Source organism: Oncorhynchus kisutch, linkage group LG2 (assembly GCF_002021735.2).
Source record: "Oncorhynchus kisutch isolate 150728-3 linkage group LG2, Okis_V2, whole genome shotgun sequence".
Taxonomy (NCBI): Eukaryota; Metazoa; Chordata; class Actinopteri; order Salmoniformes; family Salmonidae; genus Oncorhynchus; species Oncorhynchus kisutch.
The window spans coordinates 2,080,609-2,094,498 of NC_034175.2; the positions used below are offsets into that span (position 1 = coordinate 2,080,609).

Genomic DNA, 13,890 nt, shown 5'->3' on the forward strand with positions numbered 1-13,890 from the left:
CGCTGGACAGGGAACCCCCATATTACCAGCTGAGAGGGATGTGTGTGTGTGGTTGTGTGTGTGTGGTTGTGTGTCTCGCTGGACAGGGAATCCCCATATTACCAGCTGAGAGGGATGTGTGTGTGGTTGTGTGTGTGTGTGTGGTTGTGTGTCTCACTGGACAGGGAACCCCCATATTACCAGCTGAGAGGGATGTGTGTGTGGTTGTGTGTCTCGCTGGACAGGGAACCCCCATATTACCAGCTGAGAGGGATGTGTGTGTGTGGTTGTGTGTGTGTATGTTTGTGTGTCTCGCTGGACAGGGAATCCCCATATTACCAGCTGAGAGGGATGTGTGTGTGGTTGTGTGTGTGTGTGTGTGTGGTTGTGTGTCTCACTGGACAGGGAACCCCCATATTACCAGCTGAGAGGGATGTGTGTGTGGTTGTGTGTCTCGCTGGACAGGGAACCCCCATATTACCAGCTGGGAGGGATGTGTGTGTGGTTGTGTGTGTGTGTGGTTGTGTGTCTCGCTGGACAGGGAATCCCCATATTACCAGCTGAGAGGGATGTGTGTGTGGTTGTGGTTGTGTGTGTGTGTGTGTGTGTGTGTGTGTGTGTGTGTGTGTGTGTGTGTGTGTGTGTGTGTGTGTGTGTGTGTGTGTGGTTGTGTGTCTCACTGGACAGGGAACCCCCATATTACCAGCTGAGAGGGATGTGTGTGTGGTTGTGTGTCTCGCTGGACAGGGAACCCCCATATTACCAGCTGAGAGGGATGTGTGTGTGGTTGTGTGTGTGTGGCTGTGTGTCTCACTGGACAGGGAACCCCCATATTACTAGCTGAGAGGGATGTGTGTGTGGTTGTGTGTCTGCATGAGGCTGAGGGAGCAGGGTTATAGAGATGATAAACCAGATTACCTGGAAACCAACAACACATCATGTTCTCTTTACTCTCCTCTGTGTACATTTCTGTGTCCTGAAGTCTAAACTCAAGTTAACTCTGAGACAAGACAGACACAGCAAATACTGTGGAGTTGTAAAGTGTTTGAACCCATGGAAACACACTGTGGTTAGCTACTGTTCCGTTGAATATTGACAGTGTTGTTTTGACCCATCCAGTCAGGAGAGTTAGAGTATGTGAGGTATGTTGATGTTCTCTGTAGCTCTCTACACTGCCAGCTTTGTGTTGACGCACCAGAGTCACAAAGCCTCCATTCATCAGCGCCCATTTTAAAACCATTACCCAGAAACCACCCACTAAATGTCTCATTCCTCACTACTGACTCGCACTGACAGTATGTGTTAAGAATGGGTAGGTGATTTTTGGGATACTTATATGAAAGATTTCAACACTTAACCAAATGGTATGAAGTAGTGGTTGTTTCAGTCAGTGAGGTAGCCATGGGCAGCGCCAGCAGGCATATCTGGCACATACAGTACACACTACCTACCAGGCCCGTGTGTCTCAGTAGAAATGAGGTAATAACAGGTATGTGTGTTGCGTAACGATGATGATTGTGTTGTTGGAGAGAGGTGTTTATGACAGACAGACACGGGTACCACTGATTAGAGGTCGACCGATTATGCTTTTTCAACGCCGATACTGATTATTGGAAGACAAAAAAAGCCGATGCCGATTTAATGGACGATTTTTTTAAATGTACTTGTAATAATGACAATTACAACAATACTGAATGAACACTTATTTTAACTTAATATAATACATCAATAAAATCAATTTAGCCTCAAATAAATAATGAAACATGTTCCATTTGGTTTAAATAATGCAAAAACAAAGTGTTGGAGAAGAAAGTAAAAGTGCAATATGTGCCATGTAAGAAAGCTAACGTTTAAGTTCCTTGCTCAGAACATGAGAACATATGAAAGCTGGTGGTTCCGTTTAACATGAGTCTTCGGCCTCCCGGGTGGCGCAGTGGTTAAGGGCGCTGTACTGCAGCGCCAGCTGTGCCATCAGAGTCCCTGGGTTCGCGCCCAGGCTCTGTCGCAACCGGCCACGACCGGGAGGTCCGTGGGGCAACGCACAATTGGCCTAGCGTCGTCCGGGTTAGGGAGGGCTTGGTCGGTAGGGATGTCCTTGTCTCATCGTGCACCAGCGACTCCTGTGGCGGGCCGGGCGCAGTGCGCGCTAACCAAGGTTGCCAGGTGCACGGTGTACCCTCCGACACATTGGTGCGGCTGGCTTCCGGGTTGGATGCGCGCTGTGTTAAGAAGCAGTATGGCTGGTTGGGTTGTGTATCGGAGGACGCATGACTTTCAACCTTCGTCTCTCCCGAGCCCGTACGGGTTGTAGCGATGAGACAAGATAGTAGCGACTACAACAATTGGATACCACGAAATTGGGGAGAAAATGGGGTAAAATAAAAAAAAAAACATGAGTCTTCAATATTCCCAGGTAAGAAGTTTTAGGTTGTATTTGTTATAGGAATTATTGGACTTTTCTCTCTATACCATTTGTATTTCATATACCTTTGACTTTTGGATGTTCTTATCGGCACTTTAGTATTGCCAGTGTAACAGTATAGCTTCCGTCCCTCTCCTCGCTCCTACCTGGGCTCGAACCAGGAACACATCGACAACAGCCACCCTCGAAGCAGCGTTACCCATGCAGAGCAAGGGGAACAACTACTCCAAGTCTCAGAGTGAGTGACATTTGAAATGCTATTAGCGCGCACCCCGCTAACTAGCTAGCCATTTCACATCGTTACACCAGCCTAATCTCGGGAGTTGATAGGCTTGAAGTCATAAACAGCAGAGCTGCTGGCAAAACGCATGAAAGTGCTGTTTGAATGAATGCTTATGAGCCTGCTGGTGTCTACCATCGCTCAGTCAGACTGCTCTATCAAATCATAGACTTAATTATAACATAATAACACACAGAAATGAGAGCCGTAGGTCATTAATATGGTCGAATCCAGAAACTATCATCTCGAAAACAAGACATTTATTCTTTCAGTGAAATACAGAACCATTCCGTATTTAATCTAACGGGTGGCATCCATCAGTCTAAATATTCCTGTTACATTGCACAACCTTCAATGTCATGATTACGTAAAATTCTGGCAAATTAGTTCGCAATGAGCCAGGTGGCACAAACTGTTGCATATACCCTGACTCTGCGTGCAATGAACGTGACACAAGTGACACAATTTCACCTGGTTAATATTGCCTGCTAACCTGGATTTCTTTTAGCTAAATATGCAGGTTTAAAAATATATACTTCTGTGTACTGATTTTACGAAAGGCATTGGTGTTTATGGTTAGGTACACGGAGCAACGACAGTCCTTTTTCGCAAGTTTAATGCTAGCTAGCAACTTACCTTGGCTTCTTACTGCATTCGCGTAGCAGGCGGGTTCCTCATGAGGCAGGTGGTTAGAGCGTTGGACTAGTTAACCGTAAGGTTGCAAGATTGAATCCCTGAGCTGACAAGGTAAAGATCTGTCGTTCTGCCCCTGAACAAGGCAGTTAACCCACCGTTCCTAGGCCGTCATTGAAAATAAGAATGTGTTCTTAACTGACTTGACTGCTGCCAATGACTGGAACGAATTGCAAAATTCACTAAAGCTGGATACCCATATCTCCCTCACTAACTTTAAGCACCAGCTGTCAGAGCAGCTCACAGATCACTGCACCTGTATCTAGCCCATCTGTAAATAGGCCATCCAACTACCTCATCCCCATACTGTTAATAATTTTTTTGATCCTTTGCACCCCCGTATCTCTACTTGCACATTCATCTTCTACACATCTATCACTCAAGTGTTTAATTGCTATATTGTAATTATGTCACCACTATGGCCTATTTATTGCCTTAACTCCCTTATCTTACCTCATTTGCACACACTGTATATAGACTTTTTTTCTCTATTGTGTTATTGACTGTATGTTTGTTTATTCCATGTGTAACTCTGTGTTGTTTGTGTGGCACTGCTTGGCTTTATCTTGGCCAGGTCGCAGTTGTAAAGGAGAACTTGTTCTCAACTGGCCTACCTGGTTAAATAAAGGTGTTCTCAACTGGCCTACCTGGTTAAATAAAGGTGAAATAAATCAAACAAAATAGAGAAGCAGACAAAGGTTCACCTAATCCACCACCAAACAGACACACCTTGACCTACTTCACTATCACAAACAACCAGGATCGGGTAATGGCAGCCATCCACAGGGAAAACAGACTATTGCAACACAGACCCAGTCTACCTCCCAGAGACCCAGCCTACCTCTCAGAGACCCAGTCTACCGCCCAGAGACCCAGTCTACCGCCCAGAGACCCAGTCTACCGCCCAGAGACCCAGTCTACCGCCCAGAGACCCAGTCTACCGCCCAGAGACCCAGTCTACCGCCCAGAGACCCAGTCTACCGCCCAGAGACCCAGTCTACCGTCCAGAGACCCAGTCCCAGAGACCCAGTCTACCGCCCAGAGACCCAGTCTACCGCCCAGAGACCCAGTCTACCGCCCAGAGACCCCGTCTACCGCCCAGAGACCCAGTCTACCGCCCAGAGACCCAGTCTACCGCCCAGAGACCCAGTCTATCGCCCAGAGACCCAGTCTACCGCCCAGAAACCCAGTCTACCGCCCAGAGACCCAGTCCCAGAGACCCAGTCTACCGCCCAGAGACCCAGTCTACCGCCCAGAGACCCAGTCTACCGTCCAGAGACCCAGTCCCAGAGACCCAGTCTACCGCCCAGAGACCCAGTCTACCGCCCAGAGACCCAGTCTACCGCCCAGAGACCCCGTCTACCGCCCAGAGACCCAGTCTACCGCCCAGAGACCCAGTCTATCGCCCAGAGACCCAGTCTACCGCCCAGAGACCCAGTCTACCGCCCAGAGACCCAGTCCCAGAGACCCAGTCTACCGCCCAGAGACCCAGTCTACCGCCCAGAGACCCAGTCTACCACCCAGAGACCCAGTCTACCGCCCAGAGACCCAGTCTACCGCCCAGAGACCCAGTCTATTGCCCAGAGACCCAGTCTATCGCCCAGAGACCCAGTCTATCGCCCAGAGACCCGGTCTACCGCCCAGAGACCCAGTCTATCGCCCAGAGACCCAGTCTACCGCCCAGAGACCCAGTCTATCGCCCAGAGACCCAGCCTACCGCCCAGAGACCCAGTCTATCGCCCAGAGACCCAGTCTATCGCCCAGAGACCCAGTCTATCGCCCAGAGACCCAGTCTATCGCCCAGAGACCCAGTCTATCGCCCAGAGACCCAGCCTACCATTATAATAGAGCAGTAATGTAAAACCAGATTCAGCATGGTCTACAGCCACAAGGGATCATAGGACATTGACAAGTCTATTGTTTGTCACTGTGGCATCAGGAGAGAGAGAGACAGATAGAGAGAGAAAGAGAGAGTAGAGAAAGAGAGAGTAGAGAAAGAGAGAGAGACAGAGATGGAGTAGAGAGAGAGAGTGGAGAGAGAGGGAGAGAGTAGAGAGAGAGGGAGAGACAGGCAAAGCAGAACAGAGGAACAGAGGGAGAGTTGTGTGATAGAGACTGAATGACTCTTTCCAACCCTACACTAGAAACAGCAGACTACCTGCTAACATCAGTTGATAGGAGAGTTGAATAGAGACCCATATAAACAATGCAGAGAAATGTCAGTAAGAGCTCAGCGTTCAGTACTGTCCCTCCTCTGTCATAAACGGAACCTGAGAGAGCTGTAAACAGAGGTAGTGGAGCAGGTATCAGTACCACATCACCAAGTACCTACATTCCAGTCAGTACCACATCAACTAGCATCTACGTTCCAGTCAGTACCACATCACCTAGCATCTACATTCCTGGCAGTACCCCATCACCTAGCATCTACGTTCCAGTCAGTACCACGTCACCTAACATCTACGTTCCAGTCAGTACCACATCACCTAACATCTACGTTCCAGTCAGTACTACATCACCTAGCATCTACATTCCAGTCAGTACCACATCACCTAGCATCTACATTCCAGTCAGTACCACATCACCTAGTATCTACGTTCCAGTCAGTACCACATCACCTAGTATCAACGTTCCAGTCAGTACCACATCACCTAGTACCTACATTCCAGCCAGTACCACATCACCTAGTACCTATGTTCCAGTCAGTACCACATCACCTAGTACCTACATTCCAGTCAGTACCACATCACCTAGTACCTATGTTCCAGTCAGTACCACATCACCTAGTACCTACGTTCCAGTCAGTACCACATCACCTAACATCTGTTCCAGTCAGTACCACATCACCTAGCACCTATGTTCCAGTCAGTACCACATCACCTAGCATCTACGTTCCAGTCAGCACCTATGTTCCAGTCAGTACCACATCACCTAACATCTACATTCCAGTCAGCACCTATGTTCCAGTCAGTACCACATCACCTAGCATCTACATTCCAGTCAGTACCACATCACCTAACATCTACATTCCAGTCAGTCCCACATCACCTAACATCTACATTCCAGTCAGTCCCACATCACCTAGTACCTACGTCCCAGTCAGTACCACATGACCTAGTATCTACGTTCCAGACAGTACCACATCACCTCGTACCTACATTCCAGTCAGTACCACATCACCTAGCATCTACGTTCCAGTCAGTACCCCATCACCTAGCATCTACGTTCCAGTCAGTACCACATCACCTAACATCTACGTTCCAGTCAGTACCACATCACCTAACATCTACGTTCCAGTCAGTACTACATCACCTAGCATCTACATTCCAGTCAGTACCACATCACCTAGCATCTACATTCCAGTCAGTACCACATCACCTAGTATCTACGTTCCAGTCAGTACCACATCACCTAGTACCTATGTTCCAGTCAGTACCACATCACCTAGTACCTACATTCCAGTCAGTACCACATCACCTAGTACCTATGTTCCAGTCAGTACCACATCACCTAGTACCTACGTTCCAGTCAGTACCACATCACCTAACATCTGTTCCAGTCAGTACCACATCACCTAGCACCTATGTTCCAGTCAGTACCACATCACCTAGTACCTACATTCCAGTCAGTACCACATCACCTAGTACCTATGTTCCAGTCAGTACCACATCACCTAGTACCTACGTTCCAGTCAGTACCACATCACCTAACATCTGTTCCAGTCAGTACCACATCACCTAGCACCTATGTTCCAGTCAGTACCACATCACCTAGCATCTACGTTCCAGTCAGCACCTATGTTCCAGTCAGTACCACATCACCTAACATCTACATTCCAGTCAGCACCTATGTTCCAGTCAGTACCACATCACCTAGCATCTACATTCCAGTCAGTACCACATCACCTAACATCTACATTCCAGTCAGTCCCACATCACCTAACATCTACATTCCAGTCAGTACCACATCACCTAGTACCTACGTCCCAGTCAGTACCACATGACCTAGTATCTACGTTCCAGACAGTACCACATCACCTCGTACCTACATTCCAGTCAGTACCACATGACCTAGTACCTACGTTCCAGTCAGTACCATATGACCTAGTATCTACGTTCCAGTCAGTACCACATCACCTAGTACCTACATTCCAGTCAGTACCACATCACCTAGTACCTACATTCCAGTCAGTACCACATCACCTAGCACCTACGTTCCAGTCAGTACCACATCATCTAGCACCTATGGGCGAAAACCCTCTTCCTCTGTACTGCATTCCATAGGAGAGAATGAACCATCCATAACCAATCTTACTGTGTGTGTGTGCATGCGTCTGTGTGTGTGTGTGTGTGTGTTAAACCTTAAAGGTCCGCCTCCAGTTAACCTCCGGAGGGTCTGATTCCCATACCTGAGTTCAGGTGTAATGTGTGCAGTGAGGGGTGAGGAATGAGGAACGAGGGGGCAGGTAGAGTGAGAGACACGTCAGAAAATAAGTGAGTAGAGAACAAACATTCCCTCAGACATTCCTATACAATAATTGGTGCAGTGTTATAGAAGGGAATACAACAGATGGCCTAGAGTAAACGCTAAGACATAAGGGATTCCAGTTGAAGAGAAGCTGTAAGACCTGCACACGGGTAAATAAGACCTGCACGGGTAAATAAGACCTGCACACGGGTAAATAAGACCTGCACACGGGTAAATAAGACCTGCACACGGGTAAATAAGACCTGCACACGGGTAAATAAGACCTGCACACGGGTAAATAAGATGTGCACACGGGTAAATAAGACCTGCACACGGGTAAATAAGACCTGCACACAGGTAAATAAGATGTGCACACGGGTAAATAAGACCTGCACACGGGTAAATAAAGAGAGTGTTATGAGCATTGTCTGTTCTTTCCTCTGGGGGTACTAGGTGATAAATCCGTACAAATGATGACAGAGTTATGGTCTCCTGTGGAATGAGTTCTAGGCATGTACCTATTCACCTTTACTGAGGGAGTAGTACTTTCGACCCTAGCAAAATACATACTTAGCAACAAGTCCTGCATGAGTTACTGGTTCCTAGTGTGGAAATGCAATGAGGTTGTCTTGTTTAGTGTCTGAGTTACTGGTTCCTAGTGTGGAAATGGAATGAGGTTGTCTTGTTTATTGTGTGAGTTGATGCCACTTCTACTAGTTCCTGGTGGTGGGAAGACTGTTTCTGGTTCCTCCTCATAGATGAGTCAGAAGGTCATGTCTTGCACAGTTCCAGACAGTGATGTCACATTCTCCATAGCGAGGTAATGGGGAGGGATGGCGGAGGGGTGGGTGAGCTCAGTAAACATGAGGAATCAGGGTGGATCATGAGGCATTATTTAAAAAGTAGGAATGCTGACAAAAGCCTAGTGAAGGAAAAGAAGAGACTTATCAAAACTCTCTGGTGACTGGATGGATGTTATATTTGAGAATGAATGGGAGTGTGAATGAATAGATAGTCATGAAAAATGTACTGGCTGTTCTCTCAATGTTCTGCGTAATATCAATACTCACTCTCACACAAACAGAGTGTTCCTTCTATCCAGGCATAGTTCAAATACAGCTGGAGGGCACACATACCTGCATACACACACAAACACACCCTTCACTGTTGCAACTTTGGGAATATTTATTTTCCTTATATTTCGCAGTCCTCCTCTTCTCATAACTTTTAGCCTAAATGGACTTTAAAAGGTCTTTCACAAGGCTATAGCACAGAATCAGCACATCCTCCTATATGTATTCCATGTTGCTGTATCTCCCTGGTCTTAATAACCATATTCCTCCTATATTTATTCCATGTTGCTGTATCTCCCTGGTCTTAACCACATTCCTCCTATATTTATTCCATGTTGCTGTATCTCCCTGGTCTTAATAACCATATTCCTCCTATATTTATTCCATGTTGCTGTATCTCCCTGGTCTTAATAACCACATTCCTCCTATATTTATTCCATGTTGCTGTATCTCCCTGGTCTTAATAACCATATTCCTCCTATATTTATTCCATGTTGCTGTATCTCCCTGGTCTTAATAACCATATTCCTCCTATATTTATTCCATGTTGCTGTATCTCCCTGGTCTTAATAACCACATTCCTCCTATATTTATTCCATGTTGCTGTATCTCCCTGGTCTTAATAACCATATTCCTCCTATATTTATTCCATGTTGCTGTATCTCCCTGGTCTTAATAACCACATTCCTCCTATTTTTATTCCATGTTGCTGTATCTCCCTGGTCTTAATAACCACATTCCTCCTATATTTATTCCATGTTGCTGTATCTCCCTGGTCTTAATAACCACATTCCTCCTATATTTATTCCATGTTGCTGTATCTCCCTGGTCTTAATAACCATATTCCTCCTATATTTATTCCATGTTGCTGTATCTCCCTGGTCTTAATAGCCACATTCCTCCTATATTTATTCCATGTTGCTGTATCTCCCTGGTCTTAATAACCATATTCCTCCTATATTTATTCCATGTTGCTGTATCTCCCTGGTCTTAATAACCACATTCCTCCTATATTTATTCCACGTTGCTGTATCTCCCTGGTCTTAACCACATTCCTCCTATATTTATTCCATGTTGCTGTATCTCGCTGGTCTTAATAACCATATTCCTCCTATATTTATTCCATGTTGCTGTATCTCCCTGGTCTTAATAACCATATTCCTCCTATATTTATTCCATGTTGCTGTATCTCCCTGGTCTTAATACCATATTCCTCCTATATTTATTCCATGTTGCTGTATCTCCCTGGTCTTAATAACCATATTCCTCCTATATTTATTCCATGTTGCTGTATCTCCCTGGTCTTAATAACCATATTCCTCCTATATTTATTCCATGTTGCTGTATCTCCCTGGTCTTAATAACCATATTCCTCCTATATTTATTCCATGTTGCTGTATCTCCCTGGTCTTAATAACCATATTCCTCCTATATTTATTCCATGCTGCTGTATCTCCCTGGTCTTAATAACCATATCAGATCAGATACAATAAGAATGTGGGTGTAGAATGTTTTTTGATCCATTGTATCTGATAAGGACAACGTTGTATTAAGGGGTGATTCTAATTTGAGAGCTGCATCGTTCCCACATCCCTAGTTGTTTATGTTCAAATAGAAAACAAGATAAACCCGACCAGCACGAACAAAGCATAGGTTATGTATCTAGCCGTGTGCTTCATCATTTGACTGTGTACCTTGACCTTATAATCCAGTTTTATAGCCCTTAAATTGCTCCTGGTAGAGGTTACCTATAGGCACATATCTAGGATCAGTGTACCATACTTAAGTCCAAACCTTGACCAAAGGGGGAGAAAAGTTAAGGGCCAACATCATGCTAGTGCTGATAGCTGTTCAAATCAAATCGATTTATATAGCCCTTCTTACATCAGCTGATATCTCAAAGTGCTGTACAGAAATCCAGCCTAAAACCCAAAACAGCAAGCAATGCAGAAGTAGAAGCACCTCTGTGCAACAGAGCTGTTGTATGGCTCTGCAGGAGCCTGTGTTTATCTGGTGAACGTGTCATGCTGTGGGCCAATGGTCAGGCCCCAGATAGAACACAGACCATCATCAGATACATGTGTCTAACTGGGTCAATGATTAACCTTCTCCAGCCAGACAGGAGATTAAGAGCTTCTATACCAGGGACAATGACTGGTGATGTAAACATCTAGGTGGAGCAGAGCTCAAAGGACCTTATAAGGGAATTCTAAATTGTATAAGCCTGGTTCTCAGTCTGGATGTAGTGTGCCTGCCCTGCAACCAAAGGATCACTGGTTCAATGCCCCTCACAGATGTGTTCCACACTAAATCACTACAATTATGGTATATGACAATGCCTAACGGGCATAGAGCAGGTGTGTCAAACATACGGCCTGGATCCCGCCTGCAATGGGGACCAATCCTGCCCTGACTGTGGCCAGCTCACTAATAATCACAGAAGAAGAAGGAAGACTGAATGCGCCCCCCGGGGACAAAATGAGTTCGACACCCCTGGCATAGAGAGAGGACACTTGTGACAGCAGTCTGGTCCCTCTGGCCAGATCACAGATGTTATTTGGGCTAATATGGTGTGTGTGTGTGTAATACTATAATTACTAGAAAAAGCCCATTAACACCAGAGGACTAGCTTCCTGATAAGACTTCAGTCAGGAGGATCTAAGACCAATACTCAGAAGTTAATTCATCTCTTCTTGTTTATTCTTACTTTGGGACACAAAATGATACCACTAAAGTAAGGTATTGTGCTATCGGTTAAATTAAATATTGTAATTGATCTCAGATTATAATGTAAAACATATTTGCATATGCAACAGGTTGGCATGAATAAATGAAAACATGTTTTTTTTATTTTTATAAAGCAGCCACATAGTGATAGCATAACATTTGACACACGTCAGTGGCGCCCCTCGATCTGCCTGCCAGACTGTCTAGCCATCCGGAACGCAGTGAGAAGGAAAGTAAAACAGTTCACTTAAATAGTTATTGTCTTACCGCTGTTCTCTCATCAGCTCTGAGGTCCTCAAATGTACACAGACTCCGCGTTACCCCGTTCATCTTCACACAGATAAGATAGATAAATAACTATATAGCTTAAATATGAAAGAGTTGTCCAACGTTGCTTATATAAAATTATTTTCTCTAAACAAACAGGGAACACGGATTTTCGACCTCTTGTCTCACTCTCGCCCTCGCAGACGGAAGATCACTGTTGATTTGAACAATAGTCGACGCTGCTCAGGCAGTTCCCTCCACTCCCGCCCTCCCCCAGGAATGTATGCGCGTGACCTCAGTGCACAGGCAGCAAAGATGTTGGATAGCTGAAGATAGTTCACTCAGGACGTTAACCATCGAACAAAAAATTATCCGTTCCTGTCTACTTAAGGGGGTGGCTCTCCCATATACAGCAATACGACAGCAGATGCGTCTGGTATTATTCTTGGTTCATTGACTTCCATGAAACAAAAAAATAGGGAGTGGGATGTCTCGCAGCTCCCGTCACGCCCCCGCGCTGCGCGCTACAACTGAAAAAGTCAGAGGAGCGCGGACTACGCAGGTAAATACCTGTAAAATAGCAAAATAATACCCGAGTGAGGACAGACCCAGACAACTAGGGTCTCAGTGAGTGCAGACCCAGACAGCTAGGGTCTCAGTGAGTACAGACCCAGACAGCTAGGGTCTCAGTGAGTACAGACCCAGACAGCTAGGGTCTCAGTGAGTACAGACCCAGACAGCTAGGGTCTCAGAGTGAGTACAGACCCAGACAGCTAGGGTCTCAGAGTGAGTACAGACCCAGACAGCTAGGGTCTCAGAGTGAGTACAGACCCAGACAGCTAGGGTCTCAGAGTGAGTACAGACCCAGACAGCTAGGGTCTCAGAGTGAGTACAGACCCAGACAGCTAGGGTCTCAGAGTGAGTACAGACCCAGACAGTTAGGGTCTCAGAGTGAGTACCACAGAGATGAACAGGAGTTTGAACACTGAGACAGACTACCACTGAATATGTCACCCCGAGTCACTGTTCTCCATACATCCCCCTGTTCCTACCCAGTAGTCCTATATAGTACTGAGTCAGAGATCTCTCATCCAGACTGTCATTTAGTCCAACAGGAGACCTGCTGCTCTCAGGTATACATATTACATGATTTAGCAGAACACACTATCCATGCCATTTTAGGAAGAAAGAGAAATTGGGAGAAACTCAGTTAAACTTCAGTCAATTTAGAACAATAACTGACTAACCCAAATACTTGCCAATGTAGAATACATGCTGTGCTGAACACAGTGGGTTGACTGAGATAGGAAACAGATGATATCCACTACTCTGCTCCTCTCTTTCACACCTACAGTAACATTATCTGATCCCAACCACTCACACATGACAGCTAGTTTACACCTACAGTAACATCTGATCCCAACCACTCACACATGACAGCTAGTTTACACCTACAGTAACATCTGATCCCAACCACTCACACATGACAGCTAGTTTACACCTACAGTAACATTATCTGATCCCAACCACTCACACATGACAGCTAGTTTACACCTACAGTAACATTATCTGATCCCAACCACTCACACATGACAGCTAGTTTACACCTACAGTAACATCTGATCCCAACCACTCACACATGACAGCTAGTTTACACCTACAGTAACATCTGATCCCAACCACTCACACATGACAGCTAGTTTACACCTACAGTAACATCTGATCCCAACCACTCACACATGACAGCTAGTTTACACTTCTCCCAGATGATCTGGTTATCTCTTTCAAAATCCATTCCAATGTAGTGGTGGAAATAGTTTCATTATGTCACATGAGAATATAGAAATGTGAATATCTGTAGTGATCTAGCAGGTACTGTACATATCACTCCCCTATGGAAAATGTTACGGCACAACATAGCCCACTTACACAACACTAACACACCCTGGTGATGATTTCTATACAAATATTGTTTGGGAAAC

The 13,890-nt window shown here is 45.6% G+C and overlaps 1 protein-coding gene across 2 annotated transcripts in view; it reads right to left on the minus strand.

Moving 5' to 3' along the window:
* The window catches only part of LOC116376508 (tuftelin-like), a 32,790-nt gene extending 20,407 nt beyond the window's left edge, over positions 1-12,383 (minus strand). Inside the window, exon 1 of one of the 2 annotated variants that reach the window (XM_031837152.1) lies at positions 11,909-12,383. In XM_031837152.1, coding sequence (XP_031693012.1) covers positions 11,909-11,971 — 63 coding nt within the window. In that variant the 5' untranslated portion in view covers positions 11,972-12,383. The remainder of the gene's footprint in view (positions 1-11,908) is intronic. The other variant, XM_031837154.1, reaches the window with a different exon arrangement.
* Between the last annotated feature and the right edge of the window lie 1,507 nt (positions 12,384-13,890).